General features: G+C 44.7%; 1 protein-coding gene across 1 annotated transcript in view; it reads right to left on the bottom strand.

Annotated features, from left to right (window-relative positions):
* Nucleotides 1–27,695, bottom strand: part of LOC139530059 (C-Maf-inducing protein-like) — a 46,878-nt gene that overhangs the window by 5,646 nt on the left and 13,537 nt on the right. The window contains exons 2-18 of the mRNA XM_071326108.1: nt 7,110–7,235; nt 6,951–7,001; nt 6,588–6,749; nt 6,341–6,382; nt 4,749–4,811; nt 4,248–4,328; nt 3,983–4,086; nt 3,708–3,812; nt 2,872–3,249; nt 2,340–2,405; nt 1,689–1,715; nt 1,532–1,580; nt 1,321–1,428; nt 1,110–1,226; nt 868–1,008; nt 473–520; nt 105–251 (exon numbers count right to left, since the gene is read on the bottom strand). Of these exons, the coding sequence (XP_071182209.1) occupies nt 105–251; nt 473–520; nt 868–1,008; nt 1,110–1,226; nt 1,321–1,428; nt 1,532–1,580; nt 1,689–1,715; nt 2,340–2,405; nt 2,872–3,249; nt 3,708–3,812; nt 3,983–4,086; nt 4,248–4,328; nt 4,749–4,811; nt 6,341–6,382; nt 6,588–6,749; nt 6,951–7,001; nt 7,110–7,235 (1,815 nt within the window). The remainder of the gene's footprint in view (nt 1–104; nt 252–472; nt 521–867; nt 1,009–1,109; nt 1,227–1,320; nt 1,429–1,531; nt 1,581–1,688; nt 1,716–2,339; nt 2,406–2,871; nt 3,250–3,707; nt 3,813–3,982; nt 4,087–4,247; nt 4,329–4,748; nt 4,812–6,340; nt 6,383–6,587; nt 6,750–6,950; nt 7,002–7,109; nt 7,236–27,695) is intronic.

The following is a 27,695-nucleotide window of genomic DNA, read 5'->3' as shown; positions in this document are numbered from 1 at the left end:
AGGAAAGACAAACAAGGAAAGAGGATTTGTCATTCAAAGTCATACAGAGTATTACTCATCAAATTCAAATAAAAACTAAAAATGTGACGTGTGTGTGTTCTGACCTGGGTGGACCAAAGGTTGAGCTGTTTGAGAGAGGGCAATTTGATGAGCTGTTCAGCACATGCACTGGTGACGTTGGTGAAGGCAAGACTCAGGTTCTCCAGGTTCCCAAAGGAGCCAGAGCTCAGCAGCCTGGCAAGGTCTGCATCCTACTCAGAGATACACAGAGACATGGTCAGATACAGAGGCAGGGAGAGACATCATGTTGTTCAAATTGAATTGAGACATGGAGTCAGGTCATCTTTCTCACAAAATGTAACAGTTCAATTTTAACATTTTGTATAAAAATATATATTATCACATGTTCGGGTGAAAGAAAAACAAATAACGTTTGAGGAAATGGCAGTAGTGTAATAAAAGCCAATTTCACCGTAGACTTGGAGGGCAGAGTGAGTCGGGTGGGGCCTCCTTTTCTTTGCTGAGGGAGAAATAAAATAAAATAATGGCGACTGATTACAGCAGTTCCCTATTCAGACAGCAGGTGGTGTCTATGCGCAATGTGCCAATGATGTGATAAAGGGTTCATATTCGCATGAAGTAACAATACAGAAACACTAGGTAACACGGGATAATGAATAGATAACTCTAGCAGAGTGGACAGTGTAGAGTAGTAACAGTTTTAACTGAGCAGATACTACAGTTGCCCGCTGACAGCCCAGACCGTGTGTATTTTGAGAAGACATGACAGTAGAATTGGGAATGCAGTGTGAGGTTGAGCGTGTCGTGTTCGAGCCTTTGTTTGTGCACAGTGCAGTAGTAACTCACCAGCTCTTTGAGCTCCCTCTGCCTGTCACACAGCTGCTCGTACATTTGCAAGCCCACCGGAGTGCTCTCCAGGGTGGAGATGATCTGCAGCTGGGTGTCCTTGTTCTCGATGATGTTGTACTCCAGCATCAGGCACAGGATCTGAAACACACACAGGTCACCTCTGCTTCCTGTGCACTCACACCTCTAAAAACACACAGTAATAAAAACAAGTCAGCGCTGTACATAGGGCACACACACACCTCAACCATGGTCTGGTTCCCACGCAGAGCCAGGAGCATGCAGGGCCCCAGCTTGTTTTCAGCCAGGGACAGGAGAAACTTCTTAGTTTTGTAGCAGGAACCCATAAGAATGTGAACCTGGAGGAGAGAGTCGAAGGTCAAGTCCAGCCAATCAGAACAGAAGGTAGGTATGAGGGTCAGGATTATTAAGGCAACACCAACAATCACTCACCATGCTGGCAAAGAGCTCCCCATCATCATCACAAGCCACACCCCCTGGACTGTAGAGCTGGAACCAACCGTCCTTTCCCGAGCGCACACTGAGCAGACAGGAGTGGACCTGCAACAACCACACAACAATGACTACCACACACACACACAAATCCAACACTGAACTAAGGTGAAACAGTGATGTATGGTCAGAGCTGCACATACACACTAACCTCCTGTCTGGGGTCCTCTGCAAACCTCTGAATAACATATTTCAGCTCTCTGTTCAAAACAGACAGACAAGTTAGGCACAATCCTCATGCTTTCCTTATAGGATGGTAACTGAAATCTAACATTTGTTAACTAAAAGTCACAGCTGTAGATACTTACTTTGTAAATTTGGCATGTGCAAGGGCCCTAAAGAGGTGGTAAGAATACACATTAAAAACAAGATTAAAAACAATAATTATGATTAAATGGAGAATAAAACATATTTAAACATGCAGTAAGATGTTGAACAGGTTGCAGCTGGATTGCATAGGAAACACATCCCGTTTTTTTGTTGGTTTGAACATATCTGAGCAACAACACACAAATACATGTCAATCTATCGGAGGTTGGGGGTGTGTGTTTTCTGTCTGACTCAATCCCTCTAGGAGTTGTGTCGGAGTGTTGTTGCCCTTTCTAATGACGCCTGAACGCTTGGATTAGGCTCTGGTGCGCAGGTGAGCAGCAGGTGAGTCTGCCGGCTGTGACAACAACATCCCTCTGTAGGTGACTGGTAATGAGGGCTCGGACTGAGGAGCCAATTACAACAGCCACTCAGGGGGGGCGCCTCATCCCCAGCAGGGCACCTCAGCAGCACACCCACGTCAACACCACTCCCAGGCCACTACACCGCGGAGACAGGCCCTCAACCAAAGTCCCAGCCCCGACCCCAAAGCCTGGAGGAGGGGTGGAGGGCTGGGGAGTGACCAGGAAAAGGTGAGGGAGCACAAGAGGTGGAAGTGGATAGGTGTAGAGCCAGGGCAGTATACTTACTCTTTGGGGAATGGGATGGGCTGCAGCAGGCTAGCCAGGGCGGGTCTCCAGTCATCGTAGTCAGACCTGAATGGTTGCAGAGAGAAAGAGATAGAGTAAGAACAGAAAGGTGGACACAATGAGAGCAGGGGGCTGGGCACACAGGGAATCACGAGAGGTAACCTGAGTGTCGCCCTATGACGCCAAACAAATCCATCAATTCAATGGGACGAGGAGAGGATCAGATTCCTGTCTGTTAAGTGTCACAGTTACAGTCATTCCCCGTTCCCACACACATAATAGAACCACTTGTGCCACTTCCCTCTTGCAAAACATCGTCACACCCATGTCATCCATCCATTCAGACACACTAACCGACACTGCTTCCCTGTGAATGATTCTCCAGTAGGACATCAGAGGCAGCAGCTGTGTTGAGCTACTCAGCACAGCCCACACAGATAGCGCCAAACATGAACCCTTGTTAACATTTAAACACACACAGTAAGGCAGACAGTAAGGCAGAGGGGATACAGTAACAGTAGTGGTAACTCACAGCATTTTGAGGATGAGTGCGAAGCAGCCAAGCACGCGGTCGGCCTGGGCAGGCAGCTGGATTGACAGGGGGTTGAGGGCGGGGCTGACCAGCAGACAGTCGATCAGGTTGGGCTCACTGTCGCCTCCCCCTGGGCCCTTCCGCCTGGCGTTGGCAGTGTTGTTGTTGCGTTCCAACTCCACCAGGATCTCACTGGAGTTGACGATGGAAGGCGGAGGAGAGAAGGGCAGTGTGGGGGGAGGGGGGAGGGACAGCAGACCTGTGGGTGCGGGTGTCAGGGGCTCTGGGCGGAGCAGGCGGAGGGGCAGGGGGGGTTTACGCTCATTCTGTTGCTGGCAGCCGTTCCTGATCTCCTTCAGACTGGGGGAGTTGTCCCGGCTGGACAGAGAGAGAGATATTGTTGGGGAGATGGAGAGACCAATATTGTGTAATAAAAGAATGGAGAGTCATTGTATCACACATTACATAATCGTCTCAAGACTAACACTCAGAAGTCCATAGTAAGAATACATGTCATTCTGCTGGGATTGTAGCCAGGCCTCTGTTACAACGGCATTAGCCTCTGTATACTTAGCGGGAGCGTGTTGAGGGTCATGTATCCGAGCAATGATTCTCTGGGGTGACAATGCAACGGAAATCCAGCAAATGTTCTCCTACAGGGGCTGAGGACCCAGGGGTGATGATGTAATGATAACCAATTAGATAACTCATTACTCAAGTCAACACCTCGGTAACATTTTTAAAGGGAAGGTGAGTAACCTAAGCTAACCAGGGACGTTCATTGGGCCAGAGAGTCGAGTCTGTGTGTTGGATCTACAGTACAGTAGATCACTCACCTGTTGATGAAGTCCTCGTAGCAGGAGTAGATGGCAGCCAAGCACACTGCCACCAGGTTGGGCAAGACACGGGGGTGAGGGCACTGCCCGGTGGGGCCATGCATGCTGAAACACAGCCACACACACACACACAATTAGCACCCAATAGACTCCATGGAACAGGGAGAAAGCAGAGTAAATCATGGAGTACTATTGAAAATAACTAGGGCCTGAGATTTTCCTGGTTGGTGGAGAAGAAAAATCACCGTCCTAAAAACATGTTGTCACTGACTCACCTGTGAATGAATTTCTTGACGACCTCCATCCCAGCGTTGAGCTCATTTAGAGCCAAGATGTACTCCTGAGTAAAGAGACGCAGTCTGGGGCACTTCCCAAAGTCCTGGCACAGACAGAGAAAGGAGGCAGAGAAATAAACATGGGGACAGAGAGAGGACAAGAGGCAGCACAGTGGGCTTTGACACTCCAATATATAACCACAGAAAAAAAGAAACAAACTGAGCGTGAACCTAGACAGGCAACAAGACGGAACGCTCAGCTCACCATGTTGTGTTTGAGGATTCTCTGGACCACAGGGGTGAACACTTCAATCACAACCATCGACCGTGGACGCTCCCGACAGTGCTGCACAAAACAACCACACCATTCACTCCATCATCTTAACAATAATCTGAATCTATTAACTAGGCCTGGATAAACTGTACATGGGCTGTTAATGATAGCCATGGTGGTAAAGTGGTTCCATCTTCCGATCTAACAATGGCCCTAGTGTGAGGGACGTCACTGTGCTTGCTTAACAGTACAGCTTCCTTCTCTTACCGGACCTTGATCTGTCCTTTGTCCGCGCAAACACACGTGACCACCCTCTAGACAATGCCTTAACCAGCTACGCCACAGAAAAGCTAACTATTCGATGGCGCAGGTGGAGGCATTTCAAGCTGAGTAGTGAGGTTACCAATCCAACTCCGTTACACAAGCACTAAGGGCCAAGGCAGTTATGGGATTTTGATTTTGATAACAGGTTGAAGTGGAGCCCATCTTTACCTTGCAGAAGAACTCACACAGGTCCGGTGGAGGGTGGTTATTTTCCAGGAGAGGAGCGATGGCCTAGGGACACAGAGATACCAGAGACAGGACTGATGAATATAACTTCACAATTTCCCCAGCCATGTGATCTTCTATTTACGATGAAAATGTGCATGAGGTCTGATAAACAGGCTCAGACAGTTTCTACCAAATCAAATCAAAGTTTATTGGTCGCGTACACAGATTTGTAGACGTTATAGCAGGTGCAGCGAAATACTTGTGTTTCTAGCTCCAACAGCACAGTAATACCTAGCAATAAAAATGAATGAAAAAAACTATTCAGAATTGTTTTTGTAATAAGTTATATAGTATAAGCCATGACTAGAATACAGTATACATAAACTGGGTGAAACAGTACAAGCCGGGCCTCCTGAGTGACGCAGTGGTCTAAGGCACTACAGACCCGGGTTCAATCGCAGGATGTGTCGCAGCCGGCCACGACCGGGAGACCTATGAAGCAGCGCACAATTGGCCCTGCGTCGTCTGGGTTAGGGGAGGGTTTGGCTGGCCGGGATGTCCTCGTCCCATCGCGCTCTAGCGACTCCTTGTGGCTGGTCTGGGCGCATGCACGCTGACTTCGGTCGCCAACTGTACAGTGTTTGCGCCAACACATTTGGTGCAGATTGCTCACTTAGTCATGCATCCTCGTGCATCCTTATCTACCTTCGGCTCTCCTGAGTCCGGGAGATGCAGCGATGGGACAAGACTACCAATTGGATATGACGAAATTGGGGATAAAAAGGGACAAAAGTACAAAAAATAAACTAAAGTACTACAAGCTATCTGACTGGTGAACACGATAACTGAACCGACCACCTGCTTTGATTCTCCGTACCTAATCGCACATGCATTCTCTCACGCACGCACCCTCACAGACATGCACACATCCACGCTACACACACTACAACTGCTGCTACCAGACTCATTATTATTGCCAAATACCACACAATTTAAACATTTGCCCCCAATCCCCCTTCCCCAAAACATGTGTAAATATTGGACTATAAATTGTGCCTATCTGTATTGTACTTATGCTAAAAAAAATATTTTATTCTACTGAGACATTTACTTCATGTTCGTATTATTATCTTTTCTTATTGTTATTGTTGCATTATCGAGAAGGAAGCTGCAAGCTGCTGATAAAACTTGAAAAACTCGCCAGCAACCAGCCATGGGTGAATAAAGAGTGCTAGCCTAATCTCGGTTAAGCCAGAACTAAAATCATGCATAATTTGGTCAGATGCTCAACCATTTATGTTTACATAATATGTCCACGAGAGCTTAAGCCTAGCCTGTAATTCCCAAGAGTTACTGCAGAAGTCACCCTAAAAATACACAGGTGTACCTATAATTCTCTCATCATCTTAGCTCGTAATTCGCCCCAGGGCAGGTAAATGAGGTGAGCAACTGCTCCCATGTAAAAAGTGTCCATTAAACTGTACCTCGAGAGCTGCAACATCCCATATCTAGTGACCAGGACCCATGGGGTATGCACACAAACACATCCAGATGAATCCACCATCACACTACAACAGCAACTTTAAACTCACCACTATGATGTTCTCATGGTCCTGAGTGCTGAGGTTGGTGTTCTGAGGAGGAAGAGGGGACAACAGAAATAAGACTGGTATGATCAGCAACAGAGAGCTCAGACAAACAAATGTAATAGAGACACTCCCAAACAACTTTGATTCTGCCAAACAGCAGACATCTGTGGGTTTTGAGCTGACCTCCCAGTAGCAGGTGTGTGTAGTTTGGGGGGTGTGTGTGTGTGTGTGTGTGTGTGTGTGTGCCTACATCGGCCAGCAGGGTGGAGATGATTTGCAGCGGGGCCTGGTGGATGGACTCATCCTGCAGGGGAGAGGTCAGGGCCATGTCCACCAGCAATCTGATCTCCTTCAGAACCACCTCCCAGCGACTCGGGTTGTTCAGAACCTTACGGTACTTATAGATCTTTTTCTGGTTGGAAATAAAGAGGCACACACATACTCACATACAGATCCAGTTTTATGTGCTTATCAAACCAATGCAAAAATGCATGAAGGAAATGTATGCAGCGTTCTGTGTAGCCTACAGATAAAATCTCTGCCCAAAGTGCTGTGAATCTTGTTGAACCCCCGTGAACACAAACCAATGAATAATTCAACTTAGTAATCCTACCTTCCACTGTAGAGAATTAAACCACTGGTCCCGCAGATAGCTGTTGGCTGCCTGTTAGGGCACAGTCAGTCAAGTAAAATATACATGATTAGCACACACACACACACACACACACACACACACACACGTGACATGAAGAGGGAGGGAGACAGAACATACCTGCAGGAGGACGGTGCCCCCGGGGAAGCTGAGCTGCACACAGTATTTGGGGGCGTTATCCCAGGAGAGCAGCTGCAGGTCCTCTATGGTGCTGTAGGACAGGGCAGCCTCCATGTACCCCGTGGGCTAGAGACCAGTAGAGAGGAGAGAAATAATGTCAACCACTCATTCATATAGGCTACACACTTGTGAAGAGAATACAAGACCAACACAGGCAAGCAGTGTTTACAAACAATTGCTCATTGGTAAGTCACAATGATCACTGTACTGACAACTTGTACAAGGCAGTATTCAAACACCCAACAGAGATGTCCTTATGTGAAAATACAGGACTATGTGAAAAGGCCTACTGCATTTGGGTCATGCATTGAGCCATCCTATGGTTGCTCTAATATCACATTTGAACCGGCTGCTAGTTTTTCCATCACTGACCCCAATAGGTAGTCAAGCAGACTTTGTGACATAAATCCTTAAATATTTGGGAACTGATACTAGTAAAGGAAAGTAAAGGGAATAAAATAAGAACAAACGAAAGAACGAGAGGGGTAAAGTGAGAGGAGAGAAAAAAAACGAATACATTTTTCAGCTGCACGACTGACACTTGCATTTCTGGTCACATGGCCTGAAATGTCAACAAGGCTGTTCTGCGTCCCCATCCCTCTGTTCCGTTATTAGTGACACCCTCCCTCCAGTCAAATCAACAAGCTGTTCCTTTTACTTCTGATGCCCTCCCTCTGCACTAGCACACCGGAGCCATTTCTTTGTGACGTTTTCCTTGTAAATTCAAATTAACGGAGTTCCTTAGTTTATGTCGCCCTCATTGAAGCTAACAGGCTGTTCCTTTATTTGCATCTCTCCTGTGTAATAGAACAGATAAGCAGTTCCTCCATGTGTCTCCCTCCCCCTGTAAAAGAACAAACAGACTACAGTATTCCCTTTATTTACATCTCGCTCTCTAAGTGATAGAGCAAGCTGTTCTTCCTCGCATCTCCCTCCTGAGATGGAGATGCTTGAAATGTAGTAGCCATATTGTGAAATCAGGAGGGTTTTCATTACACACTATTTCTATATCACATATTGATCTTGTAAACAAAAGTCACTATTTTACAGTACCATTTTTAATTGAACGTAAAGTGCATGTACTTGGACACAGGTGCACACACAAATGCATCACATACGCATGCATGCACACAAATATAACACAAAATACGCAAAAATACGAAATTCACAATAGATAAGGGGAACCTTGCATCTGAGAAACTCAAACGAAAAAGTAAATATAGAACAGGAGCAAACAGATTAAAATAACCATCAGAAGTCATATCCTGCACAACAGCTTGCTGTGGTAACCCGCGCCAATATATCTTTCTCTAGCATTCACTCATGTTTTCCGCCAACTATTTTGCTCTCGGTCTTTCTTCATCTCATTCTGTCCTTTTTAATTCTGCTTTTCTTAAAGAGAAGTGGAGTACAGCTCTCCTCCCCAAAACAGCTATGTTGCCATAGAAACTAGTAGGTGAAATCGAGACGTGTATTTTTTTATGTTTCCAGGGAGAACCAGGTGGACAAAGATGTGCAGAAAGAATCTCTGTATTAAGCTGCACTGGCAAACTGATCATATGAACGATCAAGAGAATCTGTTGATCCTGCTCAATGAATATTCTCACAGCAGGTCTCAGTGTTCATGATCAAATCTGTAGCTCTAGTAACAAACACAATTCCTATTTCAACACTAGGCTTGTTTATTCAGCTTCTTGATATACCACACCTGTCCGGTGGATGGATTGATTATCTTGGCAAAGGAGAAATGCTAACTAACAGGGATGTAACAACTTTGTGCACAACATTTGAGAGGAATAAGCTTTTTGTGTGTATGGAACATTTCAGAAATACAGTGTAGACATTGTTAATGTTGTAAATGACTAATGTAGCTGGAAACTACATATTTTTAATGGAATACCTACATATGGGTACAGAGGCCCATTATCAGCAACCATCACTCCTGTGTTCCAATGGCACGTTGTGTTAGCTAATCCAAGTTTATCATTTTAAAAGGCTAATTGATCATTAGAAAACCCTTTTCAATTATGTTAGCAGAGCTGAAAACGGTTGTGCTGATTAAAGAAACAAAACTGGCCTTCTTTAGACTAGTTGAGTAACTGGAGCATCAGCATTTGTGGGTTTGATTAGATTACAGGCTCTAAAATGGCCAGAAACAAAGATCTTTCTTCTGAAACTCAGTCTAATCTAGTTCTGAGAAATAACGGCTATTCCATGAGAGAAATTGCCAAGAAACCCAACCATGTCGTAGACACCGACACCTCACTCAAACACTAACCACATTCTTTGCCCGCCTCGAGGGAAAAAAAGAGCCGCCGACGTGAGCCCTTACCGCTCGCGAGGACTGTGTGATCACGATCTCCGTGGCCAACGTGAATAAGACATTCAAGCAATGCTGTTCAACTACAGCTTAGACTTCAACACCATAGAGCCGTCCAAGCTCATCACTGAACCCCTCTCTGTGCAACTGGGTCCTAGACTTCTTGAAGGGCCGACCCTAAGTGTTGAAGGTAGGCAACAACACCTCCGCCACACTGATCCTCAACACAGGGGCCCCCGAGGGGTGTGTGCTTCTACCCCTCCTGTACTCCCTGTTCACCCATGACGGTTTGGCTACGCATGTCTCCAACTCAATCATCAAGCTCGCTGATGACACAACAGTGGTAGGCCTGATTACCAACAACAACGAGACAGCCTACAGGGAGGAGGTGAGATACCAGGTGGAGTAGTGCCAGGAACCTCTCCCTCAATGTCAACAAAGCGAAGGAGCTGATTGTGAACTACAGGAGACACAGTGAGCACGCCCCATCGACATAGACGGAGCTGCAATGGAGAGGGTCAAAAGCATCAAGCTCTTTGGCGTGAACAAAACTGAGGACCTGAAATTGTCACTCCACACATTGACAACATGCATCACCGCCTGGTATTGCAACTGCACCACCGACAACCGCAAGGCTCTCCAGAGGGTGGTGCGGTCAGCCCAAAGCATCACCGGGGGCCCTCCAGCACATTTACAGCACCCTTCACAGGAAAGAAAAGATGATCATCAAGGCCATGGCCACTACCATCTAGGATGAGGAAACTGTACAGGTTTATCAAAGCTGGGACTGAGCGACTGAAAAACAGCTTCAATCTCCAGAGCATCAGACTTAAATAGCCACAATAGCCAGCCTCCGCCCAGGACCCTGTCCTGAACCTTAGAGACTGCTGTCCATGTACATAGATTCATTGAACATTGGTCACTTTAATCATGTTTACATACTGTATTACCCACTTTATATGCTCAGTGCATTTGTAAAGTACCCACATTTTGTTTCGTTACAGCCTTATTCTAAAATTGCTAAGGTTTTTTCCCCTCAATTTTTTTTTGAATTAGTATATGTCCAAACTTTTGACTGGTACCATACATTACACACCAGGTAAAAAAACCTAGGTGTTATTTTATATTCTGAACTAAATTTCTTAAAAATCACACATTAGGAATGTGACCGAAATAGCTTTGTACCACCTGAGGAACATTGCCAAGGTGCGGCCGTTTCTCTCTCAGGCTGATAGAGACTCAATGTTTTTATTACAAGCAGACTTGACTACTGTAATGCTCTCCTGTCTGGTCTACCCAAGAAAGCCAGTGGTCAACTGCAAAACACAGAATCCTGCAGCATGGATACTGACCAAGACCAGACGAAGAGCACACATTATCTTGCACCGGCTGCTTGTGAGTTTTAGAATTAAATTGGTTTTTAAATCAATCCAAGATTGTGCACCTCAATACATGTCAGACATTTTTATATTATGTTTGTTGTGTAGTAAATATTTCAGCTTTTATTTACATTGTTTTTTTAATACGTTTTTTCCTGTAAAGCGCATTGCGTTGCATTCCATGTCTGAAATGTATAAATAAAGCTTGATTTAATATTGTCATACCGTCCATCTCTCACCCCTGGATATACAGTATTACCGGTTTAATACACAAGGGGGAACCAAAAACTCAAAGCCCATTGGGCGTCTATTACCAGAATGCTAACAACTTTAGCACAAGTATTTGCGCATTTCCATTGAGGCTGCTAGCTAGATATGCTAACGAGCACAAACAAAAATAAACAATCCGGGGCCTCCCGGGTGGCGCAGTGGTCTAGGGCACTGCATCGCAGTGCTAGCTGCGCCACCAGAGTCTCTGGGTTCGCGCCCACGCTCTGTCGCAGCCGGCCGCGACCGGGAAGTCCGTGGGGCGACGCACAATTGGCATAGCGTCGTCCGGGTTAGGCCGGTAGGGATATCCTTGTCTCATCGCGCTCCAGCGACTCGTGGCGGGCCGGGCGCAGTGCGCGCTAACCAAGGGGGCCAGGTACACAGTGTTTCCTCCGACACATTGGTGCGGCTGGCTTCCGGGTTGGAGGCGCGCTGTGTTAAGAAGCAGTGCGGCTTGGTTGGGTTGTGCTTCGGAGGACGCATGGCTTTCGACCTTCGTCTCTCCCGAGCCCGTACGGGAGTTGTAGCGATGAGACAAGATAGTAATTACTAGCGATTGGATACCACGAAAATTGGGGAGAAAAGGGGGTAAAATAAAATAAAAAATAATAAAAAAATAAACAATCCAGCTCATACATATATTAGGTAGGCACTACCGAATGTAAGATCGGGTGAGTTTGGACATTCACAAGCAAATGTGAACGAGAGATATTGTGCAAATGAACAACGTTTTGAAAGGCTGGGCATGGCTCACAACACCATTATCCTAGAAACCCTAGACCTTCTCCAATTTGCATATCGCCCTAACAGATCCAGAGATGATGCACTCCTCACTGCCCTTTCCAGCCTGGACAAAAGGAACACCTATGTGAGAATGCTATTCATTGACTACAGCTCAGCGTTCAACACCATAGTGCCCTCAAAGCTCATCAATAAGCTAAGGACACTGGGACTAAACACCTCCCTCTGCAACTGGATCCTGGACTTCCTGTCGGGCCACCCCCCAGGTGGAAAGGGTAGGTAACACATCCTCCACGCTGATCCTCAACACCGGGGCCCCTCAGGGGTGCGTGCTCATTCCCCTCCTATACTCCCTGTTCACTCATGACTGCACGGCCAGGCACGGCTCCAACACAATCATTAAGTTTGCCGATGACAACAGTGGTAGGCCTGATCAGTGACAACGACGAGAGAACCTATAGGGAGGAGGTCAGAGACCTGGCTGTGTGGTGCCAGAATAACAACCTCTCCCTCAACGTGATCAAGACTAAGGAGATAATTGTGGACTACAGGAAAAAGAGGACCGAGCACGCCCCCATTCTCATCGACAGGGCTGTAGTGGAGCAGGTTGAGAGCTTCAAGTTCCTTGGCATCCACATCACCAATAAACTAAGATGGTCCAAGCGCACCAAGACAGTCATGAAGAGGGCATGACAAAACCTATTCCCCCTCAGGAGACTGAAAAGATTTGGCATGGGTCCTCAGATCCTCAAAAGGTTCTACAGCTGTACCATCGAGAGCATCCTGACGTGTTGCATCACTGCCTGGTATGGCAACTGCTCGGCTCCGATTGCAAGGCACTAGAGGGAGGTGCGTACGGCCCAGTATATCGCTGGGGCAAAGCTTCCTGCCATCCAGGACCTCTATACCAGACGGGGTGTCAGAGGAAGGCCCTAAAAACTGTCAGACTCCAGCCACCCTAGTCATAGACTGTTCTCTGCTACCGCACGGCAAGCGGTACCGGAGCGCCAAGTCTAGGTCCAAGAGGATTCAAAACAGCTTCTACCCCCCAAGCCCAAGCCATAAGACTCCTGAACATCTGAACATACCCAAGAAGACTCAAGACTGTAAACGCTGCCAAAAGGTTCTTCAACAAAGTACTGAGTAAAGGGTCTGAATACTCATGTGATATTTTTATTTTGATAAATTAGCAAAAAATTCAAAAATCCTGTTTTTGCTTTGTCAGCATTGGTTATTGTGTGTGTAGATTGATGAGGGTAAAAAACTATTTAATCAATTTTAGAATAAGGCTGTAACATAAAATGTGGAAAAGGTCAAGGGGTCTGAATACTTTCTGAAGGAACACACAAAAAAAGATATGGGGGATTGGAAATGATACAGACAATTACATTGATGGAAGCTTTACGCTGATCTATCCCCTAAGAAAATAAAAAGATCTCCATGCACAATGCCAAGTGTCGGCTGCAGTGGTGTAAAGGGCGACGCTATTGGACTCCGGAGCAGCCTTCGCTGGAGTGATGAATCACGCTTCACCATCTGGCAGTCTGATGGACAAATCTGGGTTAGGCGGATGTCAGGAAAACACTATCAGCCCCAATGCAGTGCCAACTGTAAAGTTTGGTGGAGAAGGAATAATTGTCTGGGGCCGTTTTTCAAGGTTTGGGCTAGGCCCCTTAGTTCCAGTGAAGGGAAATCTTAACGCTACAGCATACAATGTCATTCTAGACTATTCTGTGCTTCCAACTTTAATCAACAATTTGGGGAAGGCCTTCTCCTGTTTCAGCATGACAAAGCCCCCATGTACAAAGTGAGATCCATACAGAAATGATTTGTCGAGATCGGTGTGGAAGAACTTGACTGGCCTGCACAGAGCCCTGACCTCAACCTCATCGAACACCTTTGGGATGAATTGATACGCTGATTGCGAGCCAGGCCTAATCGCCCAACCTCACTAATGCTCTTGCGGCTGAATTGAAGTCCCTGCAGCAATGTTCCAACATCTAGTGGATAGCCTTCCCAGAAGAGTGGAGGCCGTTATAGCAGAAAAGGGGGGACCAACTTCATATTAATGCCCATGATGATTTTGAAATGAGATGTTCGACGAGCAGATGTCCACATACTTTGGGTCATGTAGTGTATATAGAGACATAGTGAGCTCCAAAAGTACTGGGACTGAAACATTTTTGCTCATTGCTTGTTCTGACATTTCATATTTTTTGGGATATTGTATTGCTAGATATTAATGCACTGTTGAAGCTAGAAACATAAGCATTTGGCTGCACCTGCGATAACATCTGCAAATATGTGTACACGAGCAATAAACTTAAGTTTAAATTTGACTTCAGTTCAAATATCTATAACATTTCCTGTAAAGGGATTTCTGATTAACACCTCTTGGTCCAATTAGCACAAAGCTAAAATCTCCGCTCATCATTGTTATGGCATACAGCAGGCCTAAGTGCAAAGGTTAGACGCTTAAGGTGGTAAGCCACTGTACACTTCTAATAAGACCTTAAACACATAAATAGATATTTTTCAAATATTTACTAACAGCATGCCAGTGGCTTTGAGTGTGTCTATGTATGCGGATGACTCTACACATCAGTTACCACAGTGACTGAAATGTCCGCAACGCTTAACTTCTTTGGGGTAGGGGGCAGTATTTTCACATCCGGATGAAAAGCATGCCCAGAGTAAACGGCCTGCTACAAAGCCATAAAAGCTAGAATATGCATAGTATTAGTAGATTCGGATAGAAAACACTCTGACGTTCCTAAAACTGTTTGGATGACGTCTGTGAGTATAACAGAACTCATCAGGCATGCAAAAACCTGAGAAAAAATCCAACCAGGAAGTGAGAAATCTGAGGTTGGTCGATTTTCAACTCAGCTCCTATTGAAGATACAGTGGGATATTGGTAACGTTAAACTTCCTAAGGCTTCCACTAGATGTCAACAGTCGTTAGAACCTTGTCTGATGCCTCTACTGTTTAGTGGGGCCGAAGGAGAGAGGGTTGAGTCAGGTCTGCCATGAAGTGACCATGCGCGTTCACGTGAGAGCGAGCTCTGTTCCATCACAATTCTGAAGAAACAGGAATACGCCGGTTGGAACATTATTGAAGAATTATGTTAAAAACATCCTAAAGATTGATTCAATACTTCGTTTGTCATGTTTTTACGGACTGTAATATAACTAACTTTTCGCTGGACCTGTCCGCGCGTCTTGAGTTTGGAAAGTGTACTGAACGCTAGAATAACAAGGAGGAATTTGGACATAAATGATGGACATTAACGAACATTTATTGTGGAACTGGGATTCCTGGGAGTGCATTCTGATGAAGATCATCAAAGGTAAGTGAATGTTTATATTGTTACTTCTGACTTCTGTTGACTGCATAATATGGCGGATATATTTGTGTCTTGATTGGGATTATTGCATATTTTGCTTTTTTCGTAAAGCTTTTTTGAAATCTGACACAGCGGTTGCATTAAGGAGAAGTGCATCTAAAATTCCATGCATTACAGTTGTATCTTTTAGCAATGTTTATTATGAGTATTCCTGTAAATTTATGTGGCCCTCTGCAAAATCAAAGGATGTTTTGTGACTTCTGAACGTAAGGCGCCAATGTAAACTCAGATTTTTGGATATAAATATGAACTTTACCGAACAAAACATACATGTATTGTGTAACATGAAGTTCTATGAGTGTCATCTGATGAAGATCATCAAAGGTTAGTGATTAATTTTATCTATATTTCTGCTTTTTGTGAATCCTCTCTTTGGCTGGAAAAATGGCTGTGTTATTCTGTGAATAGGCACTCACCTAACATAATCGTTTGGTTTGCTTTCGTCGAAAAGCTTTTTTGAAATCGGACACTGTGGCTGGATTTACAACAAGTGTATCTTTAAAATGGTGTAAAATACATGTATGTTTGAGGAATTTTAATTATGGGATTTCTGTTGTTTTGAATTTGGCGCCCTGCACTTTCACTGGCTGTCGAAGAGGTGGGACGCTAACGTCTCACGTACCCTAGAGAGGTTAAAGAGCTGCAGTTTCAGAATGGGTAGCAAGGAATAAGTTAGTCCTAAATATTTCAAAAACTAAAAGCAGCCGAGCTGTCTGTTTGAACTACTGGCACACAACTCGGAGACCCATGCATACCACACAAGACATGCCACCAGAGGTCTCTTCACAGACCCCAAGTCCAGAACAGACTATGGAAGGTGCACAATACAACACAGAGCCTTGACTACATGCAACACTATTCCACATCAAGTAACTCATGCCAGCAGCAAAATTAGATAAAAAAAGATATACCTTATGGAACAGCGGGGACTGTGATGAAACACAAACATAGATACAAACACACGATAACATACATGGATTTTGTGTTATAGATATGTGGTAGTAAAGTAGAGGACTGAGGGCACAAACTTAACATGTTGTGAAATCTGCTGTGACTGTATTGTAATGTTTTTACTGCCTTCATTTTGTTGGACCCGAAATTTTGTTGGACCAGAGGAAGATCCATAATAAATACAGGACAGGTGACAAACAGGCCTATGCCTATATGTCTAAAACAAATGTCATTATTTTGTTGCACACATTTGTCTCTCCTCCACTACTGTATGTTCTGGCAAAGGGAAAAGTCCAATTCAGATCAATGATAAGATACCATATATGGCAGGGCACGGCAGCTTCATTACAGACAATAATTCAAATCTTCTCATAATGGGTGATTATCCCCCCAAAAAGGTCATGTATTTGAATGTGAACACAGTATTGATGTCTGCCATGAGGTTCTACGAGGCTTCAGTGTGTCACAAATGTGTATTATACATCTCTTCACTTCATTTTACGCTACAATATTAGCCCTAGTGGAGTATGACGTGGAAAACAATTTGGGCTTTTTAGGTCTCACTTTTTTTGTGTTTAGATAGTGTGTTTAGTTTCTTGCTGATTGTGAGGCATTTCTGTCCAATCTAAGCCCATTAGGGAGCAATGTGGCCTAACCCTACTCCATTAGACAGTCAACCTCCCGTTCTTAGTTTGTGTTTGCTTCAAGACATAACAGGACCCTTGAAATATCAGAACTGCAAGATCATTTTTATTGGAGGCCTTTGAAAAGGAGGCATGACAGGAAGTTCTTGTAATAGGTTAGTATTATGCAAATATGATGCAGGTTCTCAATAGTGACTGCCCTATGCTTAAGTAGTGAGTCACTTCTCATACAGGTCCATAAGACCTCTTTATAAAGTAGCCTACCTCAATTATTGAAACTGAAGCATCCACAGGGCTGGCTTTTTCCCCCTAATGTAAATAATGACAGGAAAGGAGGAAGTCTGATGTGTTAGCACTTGGAATGTGAGAAAATGCCACTGAAAATGTTGAACGTGGAGTTTGGTTACTCAATACAACATTCGAATAGAACTCAAATAAGTCGTTATTAGTACAAAACAACTGTACTGCACTATCTGTGATCGAACTAGTTATTGACCGGACTTGTCTGATATATAGTCAAGCTGTGAAATTACAAGGTATGGAAGGAAATTATTTCCTTGGGGGCTTCAATGTGCAATTAATTAACAGTATGTGACCTTGTTATGAACACTCTATATTAGGGCTGACCCAATTTAGTAGACTGGTCGATTGTTTGGTCGATAAGAAATCTTGGTCGTCCAACAGCCTTAGTCGAGCAGTAGCCAAAAAAATATCATGGTGTACAAGAAACCTGTCTGAATTGCTCCTGTCTGAGTGGACTGATCCATTATGGAGGCCGTGGGTGTGGCACAGTCCATCAGTCTAAGACGTGCTACTGAAATTGTATATGATTATATTACATAAGAACCATTGTGCAACACCAATAAAAATATTATTTTATACCAATTGCACTCTCCCTCTTTGGATAGCGGTCGCTGTCCACGGTTCTGAAAACCATCAGTGCGCTGTTGAATTGGCACCTTTTCCTAGACCATGTTGCTATGTGCATAATAGCAAAGTTAACCAGCATATTGGTGTTGAGAACAATACCGCGGAGGCAGCAGCAGAATGAGGAGATGAGAAAACAGCCCTTGCCTTATTGTCTAAGAAAAGTGAGGAGAAATGAAACCCAAACATAATTAGGTTTATAATAAATATCCTAACTTAAATGTGCCTGGCTTTATAAATCGTCAATATATCTACAGAAATAAGACAGATCCTGCTTCTGTTGCCTGTTTGAGTGTTTAATAGCCTACTGACTCCGTAAGCACCAAACCTCATGCAACGACATGTCAAGTAAACAAATTTGGCTGTTTTTAAATCGTCGTTTTACTGTAAAAGGCTTTACAGCCTTTTACAGTAAAGAACAGCCTCCGTTAGAACAGCCTCTGTTCCAAAAATAATTTAAAATAATGATTATTTTTCCTTTATCTCATTATTACTATTATAATTTTAAGTAAAGTCATTAGTAGGCTTAGTATAGCAGCCTTGTATAACCACCATCAAGCTGTAGACCTTAGAGCACATCCTGTTTAGTCTTAATATCACCTGTATTTCAATACTTCTATAGGCTACTGTATCAATCAATCATTGATTCTTTCATGTCATCAAAGCATACAAGTTAATCATTCATTTAGTTTGAAAATAAAATAAAGCGAGCCATGAATAATTACCTTAAGCAATAAATAAACCGTTCCATTTCTGAAATAGCATTCATAAATGAATGCTACTGTTAGTCTTTGCTCTAATAAAAAGGCACAACAAAAATACATTACATACTCTCTGGTATGCCTCTACTTTAGAGTTCTTTACATTGTTCCACAATTAGTCACATTTATTCTACACCCGACTTTCCAGTTACCTCCTGAGCAACCTATAAATATTCCCATTTGTCACGTCCTCTGCATTCATATTTTGCTGTGACATGTGTTACGGTGTTCAGAGTTTGTTATAACCAATTTATTAAGGTGATTATGATACGCTATAGGCTCATTAGACAGGATTAGGCAGCAGATTTACGAGGGCGGCATTTCTGAGCTAAACTGACCAAGACACACCAACAACAGATAAAACCTAAATTATGCACAAAAACAATGACAATTTCTATCAACCAGTGGCATATGGGCTTTTTCGGTGAGCGCTGATGCCACCCACTGTCAAAGGCAGAGGCGCAAAATATTTTGCTTGTCCATTGCCAGCGCGCCACTCCAGAGTGCTGTTGGAGAGACGCATCTCTGCAGCGCTCCACCAACGTTCAGTCAAACAATGTATCGAATATAAATAATTATGCATTTCCAGCTGTGTAAATGTAACGGATGTGAAATGGCTAGCTAGTTAGCGGTGGTGCGCGCTAATAGCCTTTCAATCGGTTACGTCACTTGCTCTGAGACCTTGAAGTAGTGATTCCCCTTGCTCTGCAAGGGCCGCAGCCTTTGTGGAGCGATGGGTAACGACGCTTCGTGGGTGACTGTTGTTGATGTGTGCAGAGGGTCCCTGGTTTGCGCCCGGGTCGGGGCGAGGGGACGCCGTAAAGTTAAACACATTGCAAATAGGCTCACGATAACGCCTGAACTCCTCAGAGCTTAAATAGGGAAATTGATTTGTCACAGAAAACCGGACAAAAAAAATCCAATGCAATGGCCGGTTTTACAAACGGTGGGCCTACCACATCGATGGGAATTCATAAAATTCCATTGCAGGCAGACATGGCTACACCCTAGTAAACACGAGCCGACATCTTTTTTTCATCCTGTCGTAAGTAGTTTTTTGGTCTTTACAAATGGTAGGCTTACAGCATAGATAAGGCATTCATAAAATTCATTTTCAGGCAACATCAGTAAGCACGGACCAACGCAAAAGCCTTCTGGACGTCTTTTTTTGGGTGCAATTCCAGCCCGGCCTTGATTTCCACATCCACGGACATTCGTTTTTGGTCCTGTCCAGACCAATCATAGATGTTTATGTTTGGTTACGATTTTTTCCGGTCTGGAACGGCCTTGATTTGGTCCAAACAGACACCTACCTATAAATTACTTATTTTCAAATTTCCTTCAGAATCGAAAATTAACCGGATTTTAACATCTGGAAAATTCGCATTTTTCAACGTCCGGAAAAGATGCCTTTTCAGCATCATGGAAAATATAAATTTTAAACGTCGGGAAAAATACCTTTTCACCTTTCATTCAGAACCTAAATAGATCAACTTAAATTTCAGGAAAATACGTATTTTAGAGGACTTTCAACATCACTTTGCTTACTGGGACTATTCTAGTTTACGGGGGCAACATTTTTTGGTCTCTCCTGCGGTGACAGAATGGCAAAGATCGGTCCTGGCTATAGGCCCGGTCCTATTGTGCCCTATTCGGACAGGATTAGTTTTACTGGGGGAGGTTGGGTAATGTAATTATGTGGACGAGCACTGTAGTAAGATGTCCCTTGGGGGTATCCGTACCTATGTAGGACATGCGAGGGTTAGGTTAATAAACAGGCTGGAGATAGAACCTCGTTGTCGTGCGTCCTTATTTTAGATCACACTACATGGTGTCAGAAGTGGTTTTAAAATTCACATAAACGTGAAGGACGTACCAAGTAAATCATACATTCAGGCTGTTTCAAAAGCAGGGAGGGCACAGTGTTGGAGATAAAACAGCGCATATCATTATTTTGCTAGCTAACGAGCAAGGAGTAAGTTACTGCTAAGCAACATGTTGCAAGAGGAAGAAGCTGGCGGGATTTCAGGGTTTGCGACTCCCAAGTTCAACGGGCTCTGGCGCAAACACGGACAGGCCAGTGGCTAGTGCTGACGGATTTCGCATTAGTCCCCCGGAGAATTTTGTTTGTATGGACATTCAAAACTGGCCGAAATGGATCAGGCGCTTTGAAAGGTACAGGGTAGCATCAGGCTTAAACGTGAAAAATGAGGCATTTCAAGTTAATACACTGATCTACTCTATGGGTGATGAAGCCGAGGATATATTAAATGCTTCAACGTTGACCGAGGAAGAGAAACTTAACTACAGTGCCGTTAAAGACTGTTTTGAAACGCATTTTGTAGGGAGACACAACATTATTTTTGAGAGAGCTAGGTTTAATATGCGCAAACAGGAGCAGGGTGAAACCACTGACAGTTTTATCACAGCTGTTCACAAACTAGCAGAACATTGTCAGTTTGGCGCGCTCAGGGAAGAGCTGATCCGAGATCGGATTGTAGTCGGAATAAGAAATATATCACTTTCTGAAAAGTTAGTTGGATTCCCAGCTTACCTTGTCCAAAGCGGTAAACCAGGTTAGGCAGAGGGAGACAGTAAAAAGACAGCAGACAATACTGCGCGACAGCAGCTCCTTGCAGAACGAAGAGAGTGAGGAAATACATGCATTTTCATACAGAGCTAAATAAACGGAGGGGAACAGAGAACAGAGACGGACGTGGAGAAAACAATCACAGACAGCACCAGTAGCTAGTTCAAGTGTTTCTCGCAAATGTGGGAAATCCCCTTTCCACAGATGGAAAGATTACCCAGCAAAGGATGCGGAATGCAGGAAATGTCACAGGAGGACACTTTTCAGCTGTCTGTCGATTAAAGCAAATGCATGAGGTCTCAGAGGAGGTACATCAGGACAGCATCTTTCTGGGAGAAGTAAAGGAAAACAATGCTGGCTGGCATTCAGACATTAAACTCAATGGGGAGGTTGTGTCATTTAAACTAGACACTGGGGCAGCAGTGACAGCTATCCCAACTAGGCTGTATAGCTATAGCAGAGATGGCCCTTTGCTCTCTACAAACAAAAAACTGTACGGGCCCAGTAATAAGATTTTACCAGTGGTAGGGCACTTGGTGATTAAACTGGAGAGTAAAGACAAAAGTGCCATCCAGCCTGTCTTCGTCATTGACTCTCTAGCCAGACCGTTGCTGGGGCTGCTAGCAATTGAAGCATTGCAACTCATTGAGAGAGTGAGCGAACTGGAGGACCCAGGTGAGGTTATCAAAAAGAAATTCCCAAAAGTGTTTTCTGGTCTAGGAAGGATAGAAGGTGACTACAAAATCTGCCTGAAAGAGGATGCTGTCCCCTATGCCCTTACCACCCCCCGCCGGGGGCCTATCCCTTTATTGGCCAGAGTAAAGGAAGAGTTGGGAGGATGGAAGAAATTGGGGCGGTGTCTAAAATAGAGAGTCCCACAGACTGGTGTGCAGGGATGGTGGTGGTCCCAAAAGCCAATGGGGAAATAAGGATCTGTGTGGACATGACTAAATTGAATGAGGCACTCTGCAGAGAGAGACACATCTTACCATCAGTGGAGCAGTCACTGGCTCAGTTGGATGGCTCACAAATCTTCACAAAGCTGGATGCCCGCTCAGGTTTCTGGCAGATACCGCTGTCATCAGAGAGTAGAGCACTCACAACGTTTATAACACCTTTTGGCCGTTACTATTTTAATGTTTTGCCATTTGGAATCGCTTCCGGTCCTGAGCATTTCCAAAGACGCATGTCCCAGCTGTTGGATGGGCTGAGTGGTGTCATAGTCCACGCGGACGATGTGCTCGTGTGCGGAAGGGACAGAGCAGAATATGATGTAAGGCTCACAGCAGTTCTGACCCGACTCCAGGAGACTGGCCTGACACTCAATGAAAAATGCACTTTTGCACAATCAGAGGTCTTGTTCTTGGGACACAAAATCAGTGCAGCTGGAATAGAGCCGGACCCAGAGAAGATCAGCGCCATCACAGATATGCCCAAATCCCAGAATGTGGCTGAAGTCAGGACCTTCTTAGGCATGGCCACATGTGGGTAAGTTCCTCCCACAGTTCTCAGATACAACCAAACCTCTGAGAGACTTACTAGCCAAAGAGAATGACTGGTCATGGGGTCACATGCAACAGGTAGCGTTTGACAAAATCAAAGGAGATCTGGCCTCACAGAGAGTGCTGGCCCAGTACCGTCCCCATGCTAAGACAAAAGTATCAGCAGATGCATCATCCATCAACGGATGTGAAATGGCTAGCTAGTTAGCGGGTACGCGCTACTAGCATTTCAATCAGTTACGTCACTTGCTCTGAGACTTAAGTAGGGTTGCCCCTTGCTCTGCAAGGGCCGTGGCCTTTGTGGAGCGATGGGTAACGATGCTTCGTGGGCGACCGTTGTTGATGTGTGCAGAGGGTCCCTGGTTCGCGCCCGTGTCGGGGCGAGGGGACGACGTAAAGTTATACTGTTACATTGGTGCCGTGACCCGGATCACTGGTTGCTGCGGAAAAGGAGGATGTTGAAAGGGGGGTGAGTGTAACGGATGTGAAATGGCTAGCTAGTTAGCGGGTACGCGCTACTAGCATTTCAATCAGTTACGTCACTTGCTCTGAGACTTAAGTAGGGTTGCTCCTTGCTCTGCAAGGGCCGTGGCCTTTGTGGAGCGATGGGTAACGACGCTTCGTGGGTGTCAGTTGTTGATGTGTGCAGAGGGTCCCTGGTTCGCGCCCGTGTCGGGGCGAGGGGACGGTTTAAAGTTATACTGTTACACTCACACAGATGCAGGACAACATGGAGTGGCGTCCAATAGCATACATCTCCCGAAGCTTATCCGACACAGAGCAAAGATATGCTCAAGTGGAGAAGGAGGCGTTGGCTATCACATGGGCATGTGAAAGGCTCAGCCAATACCTTATTGGCCTGCAGTTTACGGCAGAGACTGACCACAAACCACTGTTGGCTCTGTTAGGGACAAAAGCACTGGACGACTTGCCTCCCAGAGTTCTGCGCTTCCGCCTCAGATTACTGAGGTTCACCTACAAGATGGTGTATGTGCCAGGGAAGGCACTGATCACAGCAGATGCACTCTCCAGGGCCCCAATTAAACGTCCATTATCAGCAGAGGAGCAATGTCTAGAGGGTGAGGTACAGGTGTCCCAGGCAGGAGGAACTGCCTCAACTGCTGAAGCCCTATTGGGTGCACCAAAGTGACTTCCACTGTAATGGAGACCTTCTCATGAAAGGACAACGGATAGTTATCCCAGAGACTCTACAACCAGAAATGCTAGACAGAGTGCATGATGGACACATGGGGATAACCAAATGCAGACTGAGGGCTCAACAGTCAGTGTGGTGGCTTGGTCTGAGTACTCAGATTGCCAAGCTAGTGGCCCAGTGTGAGGTCTGTACAAAAAGTCAACCTTGTCATCCGGAGCCAATGATGGCAACGGAGCTGCCAAAACGGCCATGGCAAAAGGTAGGGGCGGATATGTTCTATTGGAAAAATCACACTTATCTGCTAGTGGTAGATTACTACTCAAGATACATTGAAATAGCAAAGACACCTATAACCACATCAGCTGGTGTCATCAATGGATTAAAGTCAATTTTTTCCAGGCAAGGGGTCGCGGAGGTCCTGGTTACAGATAACGCTCCCCAGTTCTCTGCGTGCTCCTTTTCTGCTTTTGCCGCAGAATATGACTTCATACATGTGACCAGTAGCCCCTACCATGCACAGAGTAATGGTGAGGCAGAGAGAGCTGTGAAAACAGTCAAGGGACTGCTGAAAAAGAACAAGGATCCATACAGGGCTCTGTTAGCTTACAGAGTTGCATCATGGGCCGTCGCCTGCCGAGCTCCTGATGGGCAGGAGGCTGCGTTCCCCATTGCCTGTCTCGCCGGCTCAGCTTAAACCCCGATGGCCTAACAGGAAGGCCTTCGCTGAGAGGGACAAACGGCTGAAACAAACTCAAACTGGAGACTTTAATCGGAGACACCGTGCTAAGGAGAGGCCAGAGCTGACCGAAGGTCAACGTGTGTGGATTACAAACTCAAAGACACCAGCAATAGTGCTGAGGAAAGCGGATGCCCCACGCTCCTATGTGGTGGACACAGGCTCAGAAGAGATACGAAGGAACAAAACACACCTCAGAGCTCTTCCAGATCTACCAGCCACACAGACTGAGGCCACAGAAAATGCACAAAAAGAGGGTGAAGGAGAGAGAATGCTCACAGAGCCACAAGCGCGCCCAAAAAGGGATGTGAAGCCACCAGAGTGGCTGAAAGACTATGTTACGTGAAGAGAAAACATACTGTTGGGGACCATACCCAGCAAAAAGAGACTGTACCTAAGTTAATGTTCATACTGTGTGATTTAATGCTTTCATACTGTTTCAGGATGGGAAGTAGCATGTTAGAGAATAATACTGGTTTCCAAATTGCATTTCAGTTATGCATGTTGAGTTCTTGTTCATGGGAGAGGGGAAGATGTAGTAGGATGTCCCTTGGGGGTATCCGTACCTATGTAGGACATGGGAGGGTTAGGTTAATAAACAGGCTGGAGCTAGAACCTCGTTGTCACGCGTCCTTATTTTAGATCATACTACAAGCACAAAACACATCTCTAATTTTAGACCCGTCCAAATCTGCTATGTCAGTAATTTTTTACATGGCAGGAGTGTAACAATTCCAGACAGAATAACCTACTGTTTTTTGGCGAAATCCTATGTCCTCTGATAATACTAGTCCCGTGGGAATCGTCATCCCTGTGTTTTGAGAGAAATGTCTTTGACAGGTGTTGCTCGCTTCGCTGTTTGCACAAGAAAACAATAACTGATTTCATAAATTGAACTAAGTGCTGCACATAAGCTATATATGAATGGCCTACATGTAGCCTATCAACTTTCACAGTGAATGCTTTATGTTTTGTGCGTATGACTTGAGTATTGCCAAACGCATCAGTAAAAAATATTGAGCCTATTTAATGCAACCCTAGCTCTTAAGAGATCTCAAAGCAGCAGCATACAACTGACCTAAACGTTTAGCCTTAAAATGCATCTCCAGTGCAAGGCTGGGGATTTAGCATGTACTGCGGCTCGCTAAAATATCCCAATGATTATGATCATACTTCCTCAATCCAAATATTATGGTGACACTATAGGAAATATGTTTTGGTATGGTTTAGAAACCAAGCTCCAGTTATCAGTGTGGCCCCATCACCTGGACATGTTGAAATACTGTATCTTCACACCTAGCATAACAATCTCCAGGCTTCCTCATAACTGTCAATTTATTGGAAAAAAAGAAAATAATTACAGGGGAGATTTGGAAAAAAATAATCCAGTCGTAATCGTCTTCTGGAATAACGGACATTCTGGAGTAATAATTACATAACTAACATTCTCTAGTAATACAAGTCCCTTGCGAATAGGTCTCAAGTCACGTGCCTGTGATGCATACGTGTCACGTAAAGAGAGCAAGGGTTGAGGGAATAGGGAATTTTTTTCCTACATCAATGAGGGATTTCGGTAAGAAAACTTTTCAGTCAGAAATGGCTGTAATTATTATCTTAAGCAACACGGACAGCGCGATAAACTCTTTGATGTTCAGGCCTCCCGGGTGGCGCAGTGGTCTAGAGCACTGCATCGCAGCGCTAGCTGTGCCACCAGAGACTCTGGGTTCGCGCCCAGGCTCTGTCGCAGCCGGGAGGTCCGTGGGGCAATGCACAATTGGCCTAGCGTCGTCCGGGTTAGGGAGGGTTTGGCTGGTAGGGACATCCTTGTCTCATCGCGCACCAGCGACTCCTGTGGCGGGCCGGGCGCAGTGCGCGCTAACCAAGGGGGCCAGGTGCACGGTGTTTCCTCCGACACATTGGTGTGGCTGGCTTCCGGGTTGGAGGCGCGCTGTGTTAAGAAGCAGTGCGGCTTGGTTAGGTTGTGCTTCGAAGGACGCATGGCTTTCGACCTTCGTCTCTCCCGAGCCCGTACGGGAGTTGTAGCGATGAGACAAGATAGTAATTACTAGCGATTGGATACCACAAAAATTGGGGAGAAAAGGGGGAAAAATTTAAAAATAAACTCTTTGATGTTCTGTGGTGGTCGCTGCAGCAGAGAGAAGACACACAACGGGTGCTAGTCACAGTCATTCGCTGTCTTTTAAAAAAAACATTTTTTTTTTTTACACAGCAAGTCTGAGCCCGGCACAATCAAATTCATCTCTGGTTGGACTCCCTCTAGTCAATTGTGCGCCTTAATTATTTAAATCAAAGTGTGCTTAAAGCATAAGACAAGCTCAGTGAATATAGTTGATTTGATTAAAACACATAGGACGTGTCAATATTTGGAAAGATACGGTGTACGCTGACATAGTCAAAAATGTGAATTATTAATAGTTTTTCTTTTTTAAGATATCAATGTCACACTTAACATGGTTCATCTTGATGACCCTAGAATTTTAAGGATTTAAAAATGGACACGTAAAATCTGATTTTCCAGATGCATCAATAACAGCCATTTCTTAGCTAAGTCGGCTAAGGAATTGGTTAAGTTAAGAGATGTAACATGGGCCTACATACCAAAATTGGTGTTATTTGGACTTATGGTTCAAAATGTCTAAGATGGAGGAAGTTCTATCATGACGGACCTCACTGGTTCTTGAGACAAATTTGTTCAGCATGAAGGAAGACGCCTACATACAAAGTTCCAAGTCTCTGTGTCAAACTGGGCAACAGATATGAGGATTTAAGTGAGACAGCTGGTGCTGTCATTAGCAATAGGCCAATCGGTGCAATTCTTTTAAACATTACTCATGGCCTCTAGTTCCTGTGTGCCAAATTATGAAAAAAAGTTACCAATCCATGCTTGAATTACAGTGCCTTCAGAAAGTATTCAGACACTTACATTTTTTCCACATTTTGTTGTGTTACAGCCTGAATTTAAAATGGAGATTTTCACTGGCCTACACACAAGAACCCATAATGTCAAAGTGGAATTATATTTTTTTGAAATGTTTACTAATTAATTAAAAATGAAAATTTGAAATGTCTTAAGTCAATAAGTATTCAACCCCTTATTTTAGACTTGACAAAGTTCAGGAGT

The sequence above is a fragment of the Salvelinus alpinus genome, chromosome 9 (assembly GCF_045679555.1).
Source record: "Salvelinus alpinus chromosome 9, SLU_Salpinus.1, whole genome shotgun sequence".
Classification (NCBI taxonomy): domain Eukaryota; kingdom Metazoa; phylum Chordata; class Actinopteri; order Salmoniformes; family Salmonidae; genus Salvelinus; species Salvelinus alpinus.
Note: the sequence above shows the minus strand (reverse complement) of the source record. Positions and strands in the feature narration are given on the sequence as shown.